At 45.1% G+C, this 19,614-nt stretch overlaps 1 protein-coding gene across 1 annotated transcript in view; it reads left to right on the forward strand.

The window, feature by feature from the left end:
- The first annotated feature begins 3,419 nt into the window (after positions 1-3,419).
- TCN2 (transcobalamin 2) overlaps positions 3,420-19,614 on the forward strand; it is a 28,045-nt gene continuing 11,850 nt past the window's right edge. The window contains exons 1-3 of the mRNA XM_038763803.1: positions 3,420-4,049; positions 10,953-11,148; positions 19,178-19,329. Of these exons, the coding sequence (XP_038619731.1) occupies positions 3,986-4,049; positions 10,953-11,148; positions 19,178-19,329 (412 nt within the window). The 5' untranslated portion in view covers positions 3,420-3,985. The remainder of the gene's footprint in view (positions 4,050-10,952; positions 11,149-19,177; positions 19,330-19,614) is intronic.

A 19,614-nucleotide genomic window follows, 5' to 3' on the forward strand; every position in this document is an offset into this window, starting at 1 on the left:
ACAAGTTGGCAACATAGAGAGACAGTCCCTACCCAACAGTGGGCTCACAGTCTAAAAGATGGGGCTGTGATGGGGCTGAGGGAGGAGTGAATAAAGCGTGCAAAGGATATGAGAACTGCCGTTTTAGGAGCTGTGCCTTGTCCCCATTATTATTCCACCTACTGATTTCTTCCCCTCTCAGAGTGGCACCTAGACAGTTTCCAGTACTCTACCAGTCTCGGCTATGGGAGAGAGAGTCAAGCAGAGGCCTAGCCATTCCATTCCTAGCTTGGGACAACCTGATCCTTCCTCTCCCCCTCGTCCCCCTCTCCATCCCCCCCATCTTACCTCCTTCCCTTCCCCATAGCACCTGTATTATAACAATAATAATAGTGATGGTATTTGTTAAGCGCTTACTATGTGCAAAGCACTGTTCTAAGCCGCTGGGGGAGGTTACAAGGTGATCAGGTTGTCCCACGGGGGGCTCACAGTCTTAATCCCCATTTTACAGATCAGGGAACTGAGGCCCAGAGAAGTGAAGTGACTTGCCCAAAGTCACACAGCTGACAATTGGCGGAGCCGGGATTTGAACCCCTGACCCCTGACTCCAAAGCCCGGGCTCTTTCCACGGAGCCATGCTGCTTCTCTATATGTTTGTACATATTTATTACTCTATTTATTTATTTATTTTACTTGTACATATCTATTCTATTTATTTTATTTTGTTAGTATGTTTGGTTTTGTTCTCTGCCTCCCCCTTTTAGACTGTGAGCCCGCTGTTGGGTAGGGACTGTCTCTATATGTTGCCAAATTGTACTTCCCAAGCGCTTAGTACAGTGCTCTGCACACAGTAAGTGCTCAATAAATATGACTGATTGATTGTTTGTATCTTCTCCATAGAGAAGCAATCTGCTACAAGTCAAAATTCACCTGTGCTGGGCAGAAGAGGCACGGGAGAGAATTGAGGGCAGAAACTCAAATTTACCGCAGGGAAGGAGGCAATGGTTAACCACTTCTGTATTTTTTTACCAAGAAAACACTATGGATCATCGACCAGAACGACTGCAGATGGAGGTGGGGTGTTCTGGGAGAGATGTGTCCACGGTGTCGCTATGGGTCAGAGACGACTCGGTGGCATCAATCAATCAATCGTATTTATTGAGCACTGTACTAGGCGCTTGGGAAGTACAAGTTGGCAACATATAGAGACAGTCCCTACCCAACAGTGGGCTCACAGTCTAGAAGGGGGAGACAGAGAACAAAACCAAACATACTAACAAAATAAAATAAATAGGTATGTACAAGATAAATAAATAAATAAATAAATAGAGTAATAAATATGTACAAACATATATACATAGATACAGGTGCTGTGGGGAAGGGAAGGAGGTAAGATGGGGGGATGGAGGGGGGACGAGGGGGAGAGAAAGAAGGGGCTCAGTCTGGGACAAGACAAGACTGATTTCCTGTGCCACACTTTCCTTACTGAATTCAGCAAGTGAAATCATTTCATTTTATTTTTTATTTTATTTTATTTTACAATTATCTAACTTGTACTTCCCAAGCGCTTAGTACAGTGCTCTGCACACAGTAAGCGCTCAATAAATACGACTGACCGACTGAATGAATTTTATTAATGCTCTTGCGAGGTTAAAAAAAATCTCAGTCTTCCCTGTCACTTCTAGTCTGTGAGCCCACTGTTGGGTAGGGACTGTCTCTATATGTTGCCAACTTGTACTTCCCAAGCGCTTAGTACAGTGCTCTGCACACAGTAAGCGCTCAATAAATACGATTGATTGATCAATCAATTGATTGATTCCCGTATTCTAATGCTACTGGTGTGTAGCTAGGGATTTGCCACTGGAAGGGATGTATATTCAACTGTTTACGTTGATTACTCTGAAAATACTCATGTCCAGCTCCCTAATTAGTGTCAGCTGACTAACTTCAATCAATGGTATTCGAGTGCTTATGTGCAGAACACTGTACTAAACACTTAGGAGAGTACAATACATCAGAATTAGCAGCCACATTCCCTGCTCATGATGAGCTTAGAGTCTAGAGAGCAGTTACTGCCTTGTTTTGTACCTTACTAAATCATCCAGTGGGCATTAAACGTGACCGCTGCTATTTGTAGAAATATTCGCAACCAAATAAGAGAAGCAGCGTGGCTCAGTGGAAAGAACCCGGGCTTTGGAGTCAGAGGTGGTGGGTTCAAATCCCGGCTCCTCCACTTGTCAGCTGTGTGACTTTGGGCAAGTCACTTAACTGCTCTCGGCCTCAGTTACCTCATCTGTAAAATGGGGATTAAGGCTGTGAGTCCTCCATTCATTCATTCATTCAATCGTATTTATTGAGCACTTACTGTGTGCAGAGCAATGTACTAAGCGCTTGGGAAGTACAAGTTGGCAACATATAGAGACAGTCCCTCCCCAACAGTGGGCTCACAGTCTAGAAGGGGGAGACAGACAGCAAAACATATTAAGAAAGTAAAATAAATGGAATACATATGTACAAATAAATAAATAGTAGAGTAATAAATATGTACAAACATATATACAGGTGCTGTGGGGAGGGGAGGGAGGTAAGGCGGGGGGAGGGGGAGGGGATGGAGAGGATGCCCCGTGGGACAACCTGATCACCTTGTAACCTCCATGCTTAGAACAGTGCTTTGCACATAGTAAGTGCTTAATAAATGCCATCATTATTATTATTATACAGGAGTGAATTTGAGCTGGATGGCCCTGGGATCAGCCCCAGACCCTCTGTGGAGAGCCAAGTTCCCAATCAATTGTGGCTCAGTGGAAAGAGCACGGGCTTTGGAGTCAGAGGTCATGGGTTCGAATCCCGGCTCCACCAACTGTCAGCTGTGTGACTTTGGGCAAGTCACTTAACTTCTCTGGGCCTCAGTTACCTCATCTGTAAAATGGGGACGAAGACTGTGAGCCCCACGTGGGACAACCTGATCACCTTGTAACCTCCCCAGCGCTTAGAACAGTGCTTTGCACATAATAAGCGCTTAATAAATGCCATTATTATTATTATTTACTGAGTGCTTACTGTGCGCAGAGCACTGTACTAGGCAGTTGGGAGAGTTGACTGAGTTAGCAGACATGTTCAGAGCGTACAGTCCTGTGGCGATAGCTCCATGATTTCTAGGAAATGCACCCCCAAAACCCGAAAACACTGACCAATTTTGCTACTGGTTGTGTAAACTTCCTTCCAAGTTCTTCCTCCAAAAGCCTCAGAGGAACAGAAAGCTGACTTAGCAACAGCTGCCGCTGTCGTGTGACTCTGGATAGAGGATCCTGGTGATTTCCCTTTTCCCCTCCTTCTTCCCCCCGACCAGCTTTTCCTCCCTCGATCTCTTTCCAGCCTCCTGGGGGAGAGAGAAAAACAGCTAGCCCTCTGTAAACAAGTTTCAGGAGAGGGAGACTGGGATCAGCGCTGGTGTGTTAAGAAATCGCTAACCAAAACGCCTGAAACAGACCCATTCTGGCGTTAGCTTGCAAAAACTCACTTCCCTACAAGTTCTGAAGTTTTCTTAACCTCGAAGAGCAGGAGTTCTGTGATTTCCGGGCTAGAACAGGAAACTTTGGTACTAAAGCATCCGGACAGTTTTGTTTCAGGATTCAGGAGGGGTAAAAGCTCCCTTTCCTTGCCATTGTCCGCACTCGGCCTGCGGAGTTGAAGGAGTGCTGTGTCTCCTGGAAGAAGATCAGAAGGTTTCAGAGCCCTGGTTTCTGCAGAAGTTCACCGAAAACCATGCGGGCTGGCTTATCTCTGCTCCTTGGACTCCCTCTCTCTTATCCCGGGACCTTTTCCCTCTCTTTCTGCTGACTGCGCCTGGGGAGTGAGTTGGGGCACCGCTCAAGAAATTAATCAGTGACCGGAATGGGCCCGGCTCAGGCCTGAGAGAGGCCTGTTATTCGAACAAATTGCCCCCGCCTGGACCGTCAGCCCCTCAAAGCTCAATCGCTGCTTGCTGCATTGGTCCGGCCCAGGCATGGGGTGCTGGGGCTTGCTTCTCGCCCTCCTAGGCTGCCTTGGGGTGTCCGGCCAGCTCTGTGGTGAGTACCCCCATTTGCTACCTTCTAATAATAATAATAATGATGGCATTTGTTAAGCGCTTACTATGTGCAGAGCACTGTTCTAAGCGCTCATAGCCCTCACCACGTTTTGTCCTTCCCGACTCTCTCACGGAGAAGCAGCGTGGCTTAGTGGGTAGAGTGGGTGTCAGAAGGCCCTGGGTTCTGAGCCCACTGTTGGGTAGGGACTGTCTCTATATGTTGCCAATTTGTACTTCCCAAGCGCTTAGTACAGTGCTCTGCACATAGTAAGCGCTCAATAAATACGATTGATGATGATGATCTCTGCCACTTATCTGCTCTGGGACGTTGGGCAAGTCGCTTCACGTCTCTGTGTCTCAGTTACCTCATCTGTAAAAAATGGGGACTAAGAGTGGGAGCCCAGGGTGGGACAGGGACTGTGTCCAACCTGATTAAGTTGTATCTACCCCGAGAACAGTGCTTGGCACATAGTAAGGCCTTAACAAGTACTGTAATTATTATTATTATCGTTATGGCAAGAAGAAACTGGTCAGGTCGCTAATAAATGTTCAGAGGAATCAGCTATAGAATTCATTCAATCGTATTTATTGAGCGCTTACTGTGTGCAGAGCACTGTAATAATAATAATAATAATGATAGCATTTATTAAGTGCTTACTATGTGCAAAGCACTGTTCTAAGCTCCGGGGAGGTTACAAGGTGATCAGGATGTCCCACGGGGGGCTCTCAGTCTTCATTCCCATTTTACGAGTGAGGGAAATGAGGCACAGAGGAGGTAAGTGACTTGCCCAAAGTCGCACAGCTGACAAGTGGCGGAGCCAGGATTTGAACCCATGACCTCTGACTCCAAAGCCCGGGCTCTTTCCACTGAGCCACACTGTGCTAAGCACTTGGAAAGTAGAATGAACCCAATCCCCGTTACTGCCTCCGTCCCTTGCTCCCCTGAGAACCAGAACCCAGTAGCTTATGAAATCTGACTGGTTTGCACTCATTCATTCATTCAGTCATATTTATTGAGCGCTTAACTGTGTGCAGAGCAATGTACTAAGCACTCAGGAGAACGCAATAATAATAACGGTACTTGTTAAGCACTTACTATGTGCCAAGCACTGTTTTAAGCACTAGGGCAGATACACATTAATCAGGTTGGACACAGTCCCGGTCCCACATGAAGTTCACACTCTGATCCCCATTTTACAGATGAGGTAACTGAGGCACAGGTCCTTCTGACTCCCGGGCCTGTGCTCTATCCACTAAGCCACACTGCTTCTCAAAATACAAAAAAACCAGATACATTCCCTGCCCACCATGAGGCGGGGAGACAGACATTAATATAAAATTAAATTACAGGTATGTATATAGGTGCTGTGGGATGGGGAGGGGGATAATAATAATACTAATAATAATGTTGGCATTTATTAAGCGCTTACTATGTGCAAAGCACTGTTCTAAGCACTCAGGAGGTTACAAGGTGATCAGGTTGACCCACGGGGGGCTCACAGTCTCAATCCCCATTTTACAGATGAGGTAACTGAGGTACAGAGAAGTGAAGTGACTTGCCCAAAGTCACACAGCCGACAGTTGGCAGAGCTGGGATTTGAACCCATGACCTCTGACTCCAAAGCCCGGGCTCTTTCCATTGAGCCACGCTGTCTTGCTCCGTTGCGCAGAAAACAACCAATCAGTGGTATTTAGGGGAAGCAGCGTGGCACAGTGGAAAGAGTTCGAATCCCGGCTCTGCCACTTGTCAGCTGTGTGACCTTGGGCAAGCCACTTCTCTGCGCCTCAGTTACCTCATCTGTAAAATGGGGATTAAGACTGTGAGCCCCACATGGGACAACCTGATCACCTTGTATCCCCCCAAGTGCTTAGAACAGTGCTTCGCACATAGTAAGCGCTTAACACATACCACCATCATTATTATTATTTATTGAGTGCTTACTGGGAGCAGAGCAACTGTACTAAGTGCTTAGAAAAGTATGAGCGAACAGTTAGTGGACATCAACTTGAGAGCGTCGAGGACTGTGAGGAAGGGGACCAGAAGGGGTTGGGGGGAGACATCATCATCATCAATCGTATTTATTGAGCGCTTACTGTGTGCAGAGCACTGTACTGAGCGCTTGGGAAGTACAAGTTGGCGACATATAGAGAGAGTCCCTACCCAACAGTGGGCTCACAGTCTAAAAGGGGGAGACAGAGAACAAAACCAAACATACTGGGAGAGAGGCGTGAAACGCAGGGTCCTTCCTAAAGAAAAACTTACCTCAGTTGTGGGCAGGGGATGTGTCTTTTATATTATTGTGTTTATACTCTCCCAAGTGCTTAGTACGGTGCTCTGTCCCCAGTAAGTGCTCAATAAATATGATTGATGCTTCTGGTCCACAGGGAGCTCACGGTCTAGAGGGGGAGGGCTAGAGGGGGAGGAGCTCTCCCAAGCGCTTAGTACAGTGCTCTGCACACAGTAAGCGCTCAATAAATACGATTGATTGATTGATTGATTGATTAGAAATAAGCAGGAAAGCCCGTCCTAAGTGGGGATTTTCAGTCCGCTGTGTCCCTCACCTCCCATCTAAGAGGGTCCTGGTGAGAGGAGCCATGGGGGGCTTTGGGAGGCTGGCGGCTGAGCCGAGCTGGACCCCGGAGACCCAGAAGCAGCGTGGCTCAGTGGAAAGAGCCCGGGCTTTGGAGTCAGAGGTCATGGGTTCAAATCCCGGCTCTGCCAACTGTCAGCTGTGTGACTTTGGGCAAAGCACTTCACTTCTCTGTACCTGTTCCCTCATCTGGAAAACGGGGATTAAAACGGTGAGCCCTCCGTGGGACAACCTGATCACCTTGTAACCTCCCCAGCGCTTAGAACAGTGCTTTGCACATAGTAAGCGCTTAACAAATACCATTATTATTATTATCCAGAGGGAGAAGGCATGTGCGCACCGTCAACTTCCTGTCCTAGTTGTCCCCGCAGGAGCCGCCCAGAGATGGTGTTTGGCCACAGCCCAGCTCAGGGTGGCCTAGTGGACGGAGCTCGGGCCTTGGAGTTGGAAGGACCTGGGTTCCCCCTCTCCATCCCCCCCATCTTACCTCCTTCCCTTCCCCACAGCACCTGTATATATGTATATATGTTTGTACAGATTTATTACTCTAGTTACTTATTGATTTTACTTGTACACATCTATTTATTTTATTTTGTTAGTATGTTTGGTTTTGTTCTCTGTCTCCCCCTTTTAGACTGTGAGCCCACTGTTGGGTAGGGGCCGTCTCTATATGTTGCCAACTTGTACTTCCCAAGCGCTTAGTACAGTGCTCTGCACACAGTAAGCGCTCAATAAATACGATTGATGATGATGATGATGGCTTCTAATCCCAGCTCCGCCACTTGTCTGCTGGGTGACATTGGGGAAGTCACTTAATTTTTCCATGCCCATATGTAAAATGTGGGACAGGGACTGTGTCCAACCTGATTATCTTGTATCTACCCTGCCTGGCACATAGTAAACTTAACAGATACCAAAAAAAAAAAAAAAAAGCGGGGTGTGGGGTCCTATCGCTTCAGGGCAGACCACCTATCACCGGCTGGGACGGCTGTTATATGCTTCCAAGTGTTTAGTACAGCACTCTGCACATAGTAAGTGCTCAATAAATACAACTGATTGATCTATTGAACTTGATGGGAGAGAGACCATGTGTTTTGCCGGTACTGACAGGTGCTGGCTGTGGCTTGAGAACTCAGAGATGTCTGGCAAAATAACGATTGTATTTATCTTTTTTTTTAATGGCATTTGTTAAGCGCTTACTATGTGCGAAGCCCTGTTATTAAGCGCTTACTAGTGAAGCAGTGTGGTCTACTAGATGCCTGGAAGTCAGAAGACCTGAGTTTTAATCCTGACTCCACTACTTGACTGCTGTGTGACTTTGGACAAGTCAGTTTACTTCTCTGGGCCTTAATTCTTCATCTGCAAAATGGGGATTGAATACCTGTTCTCCCACCTACTTAGACTGTGAGCCTCATGTGGGACCTAATTATCTTGTTTCTACCCCAATGCTTAGTACAGTGCTTGGAGCATAATTGCGATATTTGTTGAGTGTTTACCATGTGCCAGGCACTGCACTAACCACTGTGCAAGATACAAGATAATCGGGTTTATCACAGTCTGTGTCCCACATGATAATAATAATAATGATGGTATTTGTTAAGCGCTTACTATATGCAAAGCACTGTTCTAAGTGCTGAACACATGGGGCTTACCGCTTTAATCCCCATTTTAAAGTTGAGGTAAGTGAGGCACAGAGAAGTTAAGTGACTTGCTCAAGGTCACACAGCAGGTACGCAGTAGTGCTGGGATTAGAACTCAGGTCATGCTGCTTCATGGTGATTTCAGCCTTTCTTCACCACAAGGCTCAGTGGTGGCAAATAACGAATCGGTGGTAGTTATGGAGGAGATTACTGTTTGCAGAGCAATGTACTAAGTGCTTTTTTATGGTATTTGTTAATCAATCAATCAATCAATCATATTTATTGAGCACTTACTGTGTGCAGAGCACTGTACTAAGCGCTTGGGAAGTACAAGTTGGCAACATATAGAGACAGCTCCTACCCAACAGTGGGCTCACAGTCTAAAAGGGGGAGACAGAGAACAAAACCAAACATACTAACAAAATAAAATAAATAGAATAGATATGTACAAGTAAAATCAATAAATAACTAAATAGAGTAATAAATATGTACAAACATATACATATATACAGGTGCTGTGGGGAAGGGAAGGAGGTAAGATAGTTAAGCGCATACTGTGTGCCAGGCATTGTACTAAGCACTGGAGTAGGTACAAGCTAATTAGGTTGGACACAGGCCCTGTCCCACTTGGGTTCTCACAGTCTTAATCCCCATTTTACAGATGAGGTAACTGAGGCACAGAGAAGTTAAGTGACTCTCCCTAGGTCACACAGCAGAGAATTGGCTTCATTCAGTTGTATTTATTGAGCACTTACTGTGTGCAAAGCACTGAACTAAGTGATTGGGGAGAGTACAATACAAAAACAGACACCTTTCCTGCCCACAACGAACTCACAGTCTTAGAAGAGCATTCATTTATTCAATCATATTTATTGAGCGCTTACTGTAGGCAGAGCACTGTACTAAGCACTTGGAAAGTACTGAAAGCTCACTTCCTCCAGGAGGCTTTTTTCCTCTGCTCCTCCTCCCCTCCGCATCGCCCGGACTCCCTCCCTCTGCTCTACCCCCCATCCCCTTCTATTTAGTTTATTAATGCCGTGTATATATCCATAATTCTACAGCACTTGTGCATATATGCACATATTTATTATTCTATTTAGTTTATTAATGATGTGTATATGTCTATAATTCTATTTATTTATTTTGATGCTATTGATGCCTGTCTACTTGTTTTGTTTTGTTGTCTGTCTCCCCCTCTTCAGACTGTGACTCTGTTGTTGGGTAGCGATTGTCTCTATCAGTTGCTGAATTGTACTTTCCAAGCGCTTAGTACAGAGCCCTGCACACAGTAAGCGCTCAATAAATACGCTTGAATGAATGAATACAATTCAGCAATAAAGAGAGGTAATCCCTGCCCGCACCGGGTTTACAGTTTAACAGAGCTGTAACACGTTCCCTGCCCACATACCCAAGTTAGTTCATTCATTCAATCAATCAATCAATCATATTTATTGAGCGCTTACTGTGTGCAGAGCACTGTACTAAGCGCTTGGGAAGTACAAGTTGGCAACATGTAGAGACGGTCCCTACCCAACAGTGGGCTCACAGTCTGAAAGGGGGAGACAGAGAACAAAACCAAACATACTAACAAAATAAAATCAATCAATCAATCAATCAATCATATTTATTGAGCGCTTACTGTGTGCAGAGCACTGTACTAAGCGCTTGGGAAGTACAAGTTGGCAACATATAGAGACGGTCCCTCCCCAACAGTGGGCTCACAGTCTAAAAGGGGGAGACAGAACAAAACCAAGCATACTAACAAAATAAAATCAATCAATCAATCAATCAATCATATTTATTGAGCGCTTACTGTGTGCAGAGCACTGTACTAAGCGCTTGGGAAGTACAAGTTGGCAACATATAGAGACAGTCCCTACCCAACAGTGGGCTCACAGTCTAGAAGGGGGAGACAGAGAACAAAACAAAACATATTAACAAAATAAAATAAATAGAATAGATACGTACAAGTAAAATAAATAAATAAATAGAGTAATAAATCTGTACAAACATATATACATATATACAGGTGCTGTGGGGAAGGGAAGGAGGTAAGGCGGAGGGGATGGAGAGGGGGAGGAGGGGGAGAGGAAGGAGGGGGCTCAGTTCTGGGAAGGCCTCCTATCCTAATTTGATTCAATTAAATCACATTTATCGAGCACTGACTATGGGCACAGCAGCGTACTAAGCGCTTGGGAGAGTACAATACAACAATAAACAGACACATTCCCCGCCCACAGTGAGCTTTCAGGCAGCGTGGCTCAGTGGACAGAGCCCGGGCTTTGGAGTCAGAGGTCGTGGGTTCGAATCCCGGCTCCGCCGCATGTCTGCTGTGTGACCTGGGGCAAGTCACTTAACTTCTCGGAGTCTCAGTTACCTCACCTGTAAAATGGGGATGATGACTGTGAGCCCCACGCGGGACAACCTGATCACCTTGTATCCCGCCAGCGCTTAGAACAGTGCTTTGCACATAGTAAGCGCTTAACAAATGCTATTATTATGATGATGATGATGATGAATTATAATATAATGATATTATAATGATTATAATAATGAAGTGGTGGGGATCCTCGTTGGTCTGGGAATTCTACAGTTAGATGATCTGGCCTTGGGTAGCAGGCCAGGTGTCGGGAGAAAAGACAGGGGCCTGACTTTCTGTTCTCTCTCTTTCAGAAATCAAAATCCACGACAGGCATTTGGTAGACTTGGCTGAGCGGCAGCTGTTGACCTGGCTGGACTCCCACTCTCCTGCCCAGCTAAATCCCAGCATCTACGTGGGACTCCTCCTCTCTGAGCCTCACCACCGCCATGCGGGCAAAGAGGCTGTCTACCTGGAGAAGCTCATGGTCCATTACCAGTGGAGAAGCAGGTGATGTTACCTTTCTCCTTCCCTTTCCACTAAGCGACAGCATTCTGCAATCAATCATATTTATTGAGCGCTCATCATCATCATCATCAATCATATTTATTGAGCGCTTACTGTGTGCAGAGCACTATACTGAGCGCTTGGGAAGTACAAATTGGCAACATATAGAGACAGTCCCTACCCAACAGTGGGCTCACAGTCTAAAAGGGGGAGACAGAGAACAAAACCAAACATACTAACAAAATCAAATAAATAGAATAGATATGTACAAGTAAAATAAATAAATAGAGTAATAAATATGTACAAACATATATACATATATACAGGTGCTGTGGGGAAGGGAAGGAGGTAAGATGGGGGGATGGGGAGGGGGGCGAGGGGGAGAGGAAGGAAGGGGCTCAGTCTGGGAAGGCCTCCTGGAGGAGGTGAGCTCTCAGCAGGGCCTTGAAGGGAGGAAGAGAGCTAGCTTGGCGGATGGGCAGAGGGAGGGAATTATCGTGTGCAGAGCACTGTATGAAGTGCTTGGGAGAATACAGCAGACACATTCTCTGCCCACAACGAGTGTACAGTCTACCAGCAGCGTGGCTCAGTGGAAGGAGCACAGGCTTTGGAGTCAGAGGTCATGGGTTCAAATTCCGGCTCCGCCAATTGTCAGCTCTGTGACTTTGGGCAAGTCACTTCACTTGTCTCTATATGTTATTTATTTATTTATTTATTTTACTTGTACATATCTATTCTATTTATTTTATTTGGTTAGTATGTTTGGTTTTGTTCTCTGTCTCCCCCTTTTAGACTGTGAGCCCACTGTTGGGTAGGGACTGTCTCTATATGTTGCCAACTTGTACTTCCCAAGAGCTTAGTACAGTGCTCTGCACACAGTAAGCGCTCAATAAATACGATTGATGATGATGATGATATGTTGCCAACTTGCACTTCCCAAGCGCTTAGTACAGTGCTCTGCACACAGTAAGTGCTCAATAAATACGATTGATGATGATGATGATGATATGTTGCCAACTTGCACTTCCCAAGCGCTTAGTACAGTGCTCTGCACACAGTAAGCGCTCAATAAATACGATTGATTGATTGATTGATTCACTTCTCTGTGCCTCAGTTACCTCCTCTGGAAAATGGGGATGAAGACTGTGAGCCCCCCGTGGGACAACCTGATCACCTTGTAACCTCCCCAGTGCTTAGAACAGTGCTTTGCACATAGTAAGCGCTTAATAAATGCCATTATTATTTATTATTACCAGCCAATTACAGTACATCTGGATGTCACTTCCTTTTCTTCTAAAAATACCCTAAAATCCATATCATCTGGAAATCGCTGTTGCTAAAAGAACATTATAACTCCATTATATCTTTCACATAGAAGTTTACTGGCTTACCAAAAAGCGAAATCTCTCCCCGATGTTGTGAAAATCAAATACCCATCAACGAAGGATTACTTGTTTTGACATAAAGTACCTCAGCTTAAATTTAAGGAAACATAATGCGTTCTCTTGGCAATTATAAAAAGAAAAAGTTCCAAAGAGTTGTTTATCACTGCTTACATATATAATAATAATAATGGCATTTATTAAGCACTTACTATGTGCAAAGCACTGTTCTAAGTGCTGGGGAGGTTACAAGGTGATCAGGTTGTCCCCCGGGGGGCTCACAGTCTTAATCCCCATTTTACAGATGAGGTAACTGAGGCACAGAGAAGTGAAGTGACTTGTCCAAAGTCACACAGCTGACAATTGGCAGAGCTGGGATTTGAACCCATACCCTCTGACTCCAGAGCCCTTGCTCTTTTCACTGAGCCACACTGCTTCTGAGAAGCAGCTTCTCATATAAATATATGTGCACTTATGTATGCGTGTAGGACGTGCTCAGTAAATATCATTGAAGATGATGACTCATTCATCCAATCGCATTCATTGAGAGCTTACTGTGTGCAAAGCACTGTACTAAACGCTTATGTTGATGGTAATGATGAGTAATTTGGGCATGAGAGGTGGGCTCCCAGCTAGAGCTCATTTGGATGAGCAGATGGACCAGTTGAGAACCCCTGGGAGTTGGGAGGAATTAATGCTCCCAGCCAAGGAGAAGAGGGTTAGTGCCATTGCTGTTTGCATCAGAAAAATCTGGTACCCTCTTAATTACCACCGTGTGACTAATAATGATGGTATTTAAGTGCTTACTATGTGCCCACTTGTAAGCACTGTAGCAGATACCAGGTTGGATGCAGCCCCTGTCCCACGTGGGGCTCCCAGTCTTAATTCCCATTTTACAGATAATAATAATAATAATGATGACATTTATTAAGCGCTTACTATGTGCCAAGCACTGTTCTAAGCACTGGGGAGTTTACAAGGTGATCAGGTTGTCCCCTGGGGGGCTCCTTAATCCCCATTTTACAGATGAGGGAACTGAGACACAGAGAATCAATCAATCGTATTGATTGAGCGCTTACTGTGTGCAGAGCACTGTACTAAGCACTTGGGAAGTACAAGTTGGCAACATATAGAGACAGTCCCTACCCAACAGCGGGCTCACAGTCAAGAAGGGGGAGACGGAGAACAAAACCAAACATATTAACAAATAAAATAAATAGAATGGATATGTACAAGTAAAATAAATAAAAAGAGTAATAAATATGTACAAACATATATACAGGTGCTGTGGGGAAGGGAAGGAGGTAAGCTGGAGGTAAGAGAAGGAAAGCGACTTGCCCAAGGTCACACAGCAGACAAGTGGCGGAGCTGGGATTATTCCATTGTATTTATTGAGCGCTTACTGCTTGAGAAGCAGCGTGGCTCAGTGGAAAGAGCACGGGCTTTGGAGTCAAAGGTCACAGGTTCGAATCCCGGCTCCACCATATGTCTGCTGTGTGACGTTGGGCAAGTCACTTCACTTCTCTGAGCCTCAGTTCCCTCATCTGCAAAATGGGGATTAAGACTGTGAGCCCCACGTGGGACAACCTGATCACTTTGTACCCCCACCCAGCGCTTAGAACAGTGCTTTGCACATAGTAAGCGCTTAAATGCCAACATTATTATTATTATTATTATTATTACTGCGTGCAAAGCACTGTAAGCACTTGGGAGAGTACAGTAGAACAACAAATAGACACATTCCCTGACCACAGTGAGCTCACAGTGGGTGGTGGTGGGGGGGGACCGACATGAATATAAATAAATGAATTACAGATATACACATATGTGCTGTGGGAATGGGGGAGCAAGTAAGAGCGGCGCAGAAGGGAGTGGAAGAAGAGGAGAGGAGGGCTCAGTCAGGGAAGGCTTCTTGGAGGAGATGGGCCAGTGGGGGTGAAGTGGGGGACAGCAATTATTTGATAAGAGCCCAGGCTTTGGAGTCAGAGGTCATGGATTCAAACCCGGGCTCTGCCAATTGTCAGCTGTGTGACTTTGGGCAAGTCACTTCACTTCTCTGTGCCTCATTTACCTCATCTGTAAAATGGGGATTAAGACTCTGAGCCCCCCGAGGGACAACCTGATCACCTTGTAACCCCCCCAGTGCTTAGAACAGTGCTTTGCCCATAGTAAGCACTTAATAAATGCCATTATTATTATTATTATTATTATAAGAGGAGGGAGGGCGTTCCAGGCCAGAGGTAGGATGTGGGTGAGAGGTCTGCGACAAAATAGACGAGATGGAGGTACGGTGAGAAGGTTAAAATTAGAAGAGCCAAGTGTGCGGGCTGGGTTGGAGGAGGAGAAAAGCAGGCGAGGTAGAAGGGAGCAAGGTGATTAAGTGATTTAAAGCCAATGGTGAGGAGATTCAGCGCTTAGAACAGTGCTTTGCACATAGTAAGTGCTTAACTAATGCCATCATTATTATTTTGTTTGATGCAGAGATGGATGGGCAACCACCACCTGATATAAAACAGGGTTTAATTCCTAATCCCTCTTACTTAAACTGGAGCCCCATATGGGACAGGGACTGTGTCCGACCTAATTATCTTGTCTCTACCCCAGTGCTTAGTACAGTGCTTGGCACATACTAAGTGCTTAATAAGTACCATTATTGTTATTATTATGTGATTTGATGAAGCAGAGAAGGCAAAGGCATTCCAGGCGGGAGTGAAGCTGTCAGCAGTGAGTGGGCAGGGGAGCTGAAGCAGAAGAGAAGCAGCGTGGCTCAGTGGAAAGAGCCCGGGCTTTGGAGTCAGAGGTCATGGGTTCAAATCCCGGCTCCGCCACCTGTCAGCTGTGTGACTTTGGGCAAGTCACTTCACTTCTCTGGGCCTCAGTTCCCTCATCTGTAAAATGGGGATTAAGACTGTGAGGCCCCCCGTGGGACAAACTGATCACCTGCTAACCTCCCCAGCGCTCAGAACAGTGCTTTGCACATAGTAAGCGCTTAACAAATGCCATTATTATTCAGCGCTTAGAACGGTGCTTTGCACATAGTAAGCGCTTAACAAATACCATCATTATTATTATTATAACAAGAGGAAGTGAGTTTAAATCAAAAGGAAGGGAGCTCTTCATTGGGAATATTACCTAACTCTGGAATGTAAACACATTGTGGGCAGGGAATGTATCTATTTATTGATATATTATACTCTCCCAAATGCTTAGCACAGTGTTCTGCACACAGTAAGCCTTCAATAAATATGACTGACTGAGTGCGAGCCCCATGTGGGCCAGGGACTGTGTCCAACCTGATTAACTTGTATCTACCCCAATGCTTAGAACAGTGCTTGGCACATAGTAAGCGCTTAACAAATGCCATTATTATTCAACGCTTAGAACAGTGCTTTGCACATAGTAAGCGCTTAACAAATACCATCATTATGATTATTATTATAACAAGAGGAAGTGAACTTAAATCAAAAGGAGGGGAGCTCTTCATTGGGAATATTATCTAACTCTGGAATGTAAACACATTGCGGGCAGGGAATGTATCTATTTATTGGTATATTGTACTCTCCCAAATGCTTAGCACAGTGTTCTGCACACAGTAAGCCTTCAATAAATATGACTGACTGAGTGTGAGCCCCATGTGGGACAGGGACTGTGTCCAACCTGATTAACTTGTATCTACCTCAATGCTTAGAACAGTGCTTGGCACACAGTAAGCGCTTAACAAATGCCATTATTATTCAGCGCTTAGAACAGTGCTTTGCACATAGTAAGCGCTTAACAAATACCATCATTATTATTATTATAACAAGAGGAAGTGAGCTTAAATCAAAAGGAAAAGTCACTTAACTTCTCTGTGCCTCAGTTCTTTCATCTGTAAAATGGAGATTCAAGACCTGTTCTTAAATCAAAAGGAGGGGAGCTCTTCATTGGGAATATTATCTAACTCTGGAATGTAAACACATTGTGGGCGGGGAATGTATCTATTTATTGGTCTATTGTACTCTCCCAAATGCTTAGCACAGTGTTCTGCACACAGTAAGCCTTCAATAAATATGACTGAGTGTGAGCCCCATGTGGGACAGGGACTGTGTCCAACCTGATTAACCTGTATCTACCCCAGTGCTTAGAACAGTGCTTGGCACACAGTAAGCACTTAATAAGTACCATATTTATTATTAATTATTATTGGTTGGTGTGTGTGTGTGTCTCTCTCTCTCCTCCTCAGTCTCTCCCCCTGCAAGTGTAGGGCCTCTACTGGTTCAGTTTTCGTTTCCCGGGAAGCAGCAGAATTTAGTGGAAAAAGCCTGGGCCTGGGAATCAGAGGACCCGGATTCTAATCCTGGCTGTGGCACTGTCCTGCTGTGTGACCTAGGGAAAGTCACTTAACTTCTCTGTGTCTCAGTTCTTTCATCTGTAAAATGGAGAGTCAAGACCTGTTCTTCCTCCTGCTTCGACTGCAAGCCCCTTATGAGACCAGATTGTCTTGTATCTACCCAAGTGCTTAGCATGGCACAGTAGATAGAGCAGGGACCCAGGAGTCAGAAGGTCATGGGTTCTAATCCCGGATCTGCCATTTGTCTGCCGTGCGCCCTTGGGCAAGTCATTTAACTCCTCCATGATTGTTACCTCATTTGTAAAATGAGGATCAAGAGTGTGAGCCCTACCTGGGCCTGGGTCCAGTCCGATTTGCTTGTATCCACCCCAACGCTTAGTACAGTGCCTGGCACAGAGTAACACTTAAAAAATACCATAATTTATTTATTTTATTAGTACATATTTATTCTATTTATTTTATTTTGTTAATATGTTTTGTTTTGTTGTCTGTCTCCCCCTTCTAGACTGTGAGCCCGCTGTTGGGTAGGAACCGTCTCTATATGTTGCCAACTAGTACTTCCCAAGCGCTTAGTACAGTGCTCTGCACACAGTAAGCGCTCAATAAATAGGATTGAATGAATAATTGAGAAGCAGCGTGTGTAGTGGATAGAGCATTCATTCATTCATCCATTCAATCGTATTTATTGAGCGCTTACTGTATGCAGAGCACGGTACTAAGCGCTTGGGAAGTCCAAGTTGGCAACATATAGACACGGTCCCTACCCAACAGTGGGCTCACAGTCTAGAAGGGGGAGACAGAGATCAAAACCAAACGTATTAACAAAATAAAATAAATAGAATAAATATGTACAAATAAAATAAATAGAGTAATAAATACGTACAAACATATGTACATGTATACAGGTGCTGTGGGAAGGGGAAGGAGGTAAGGGGAGGATGGGGGGAGAGGAAGGAGGGGGCTCAGTGTGGGAAGGCCTCCTGGAGGAGGTGAGTTCTCAGTAGGGCTTTGAAGGGAGGAAGAGAATAGGACTGGGAGTCAGAAGATCGTGGGTTCTAATCCCAGTTCTGCCACTTGTCTGCTGTGTGACCTTGGGCAAGTTATCATCCCCCCCGCCCTACCCCCTTCTCCTCCCCACAGCAAATTGTGTATATTTATTACTCTATTTTATTAATGATGCATATATAACTATAATTCTATTTATTCTGATGGTATTGACACCTGTCAACATTTTTTTTGTCTGTCTCCCCCTTCTAGACTGTGAGCCCGTTGTTGGGTGGGGACCCGTCTCTATGCCTCAGAGAACATAGAAGCAGCGTGGCTCAGTGGAAAGAGCCCGGGCTTTGGAGTCAGTGGTCACGGGTTCAAATCCCGGCTCCACCAATTGTCAAGCTGTGTGACTTTGGGCAAGTCACTTCACTTCTCTGTTCCTCAGTTCCCTCATCTGTAAAATGGGGATTGACTGTGAGCCCCCTGTGGGACAACCGGATCACTTTATAACCTCCCCAGCGCTTAGAACAGTGCTTTGCATGTAGTAAGCACTTAATAAATGCCATTATTATTATTATCATTATAATATGTTGCTGATTTGTACTTCCCAAGAGCTTAGTACAGTGCTGTACACACAGTAAGCTCTCAATAAATACGATTGAATGAATGAATGCATGAATGAATTTAACTTTTCCATGCCTTAGTTAGTTGATGATTGATCAATCAATCAATCAATCGTATTTATTGAGTGCTTACTGTGTGCAAAGCACTGTACTAAGCACTTGGGAAGTACAAGTTGGAAACATATAGAGACAGTCCCTACCCAACAGTGGGCTCACGGTCTAAAAGGGGGAGAAAGAGAACAAAACCAAACATACTAACAAAATAAAATAAATAGAATAGATATGTACAAGTAAAATAAATAGAGTAATAAATATGTACAATCATATATACATATATACAGGTGCTGTGGGGGAGGGAAGGAGGTAAGATGGGGGGGATGGAGAGGGGGACGAGGGGGAGAGGAAGGAAGGGGCTCAGTCTGGGAAGGCCTACTGGAGGAGGTGAGCTCTCAAGAGTGTGAGCCCCACGTGGGACAGGGTCTGTGTCCAACCCGATTTGCTTGCACCCATCCCAGTGTTTAGCACAGTGCCTGGCACATAGTAAGCACTTAAGAAATACCATCATCATGATTATTATTATCATTATTAGAGTAAGCACTTAAAAATAGCACAGTTATTAATTATCTCCCTCTACCCTGACCAAAAAAAGGGCTGTGGTGGAATCAGGGGGTGGAATCTCACTGTGTTTGTGATTTGGCTTGTCCTAGTTTTGGCGCTGATGGCCAGAAACCCAACATGGGCCAGCTGGCCTTGTATTTCTTAGCCCTGCGGGCTGGCTGTGTAACCATCAGCAAGAATAAAGGAAATACCTTGGTGACTCAACTCAAGGGCCACTTGGAAGAAGCCCAGCAGCAGATCGGTAAGCGAGAGGGGAAAGAGCGTGCGTCATGGGACAGACGGTGTCGGGGAGGTGAGGGAAGAGGATAAGAGGTTAGAAAAGCCGCATGGCCTAGTGGTTAGAGCACAGACCTGGGCATAAAAAGATCTGAGTTCTAATCCCTGCTCTGCCACTGGTCTGCTGTGCGACCTTGGGCAAGTCGCTTCTCTGTGCCTCAGTTACTTCATCTGTAAAATGGGATTTAAGAGGTGGGACAACCTGATTGCCTTGTATCTACCCCAGTGCTTATTTATTTATTTTACTGAT

The sequence above is a fragment of the Tachyglossus aculeatus genome, chromosome 21, assembly GCF_015852505.1.
Source record: "Tachyglossus aculeatus isolate mTacAcu1 chromosome 21, mTacAcu1.pri, whole genome shotgun sequence".
Classification (NCBI taxonomy): Eukaryota; Metazoa; Chordata; class Mammalia; order Monotremata; family Tachyglossidae; genus Tachyglossus; species Tachyglossus aculeatus.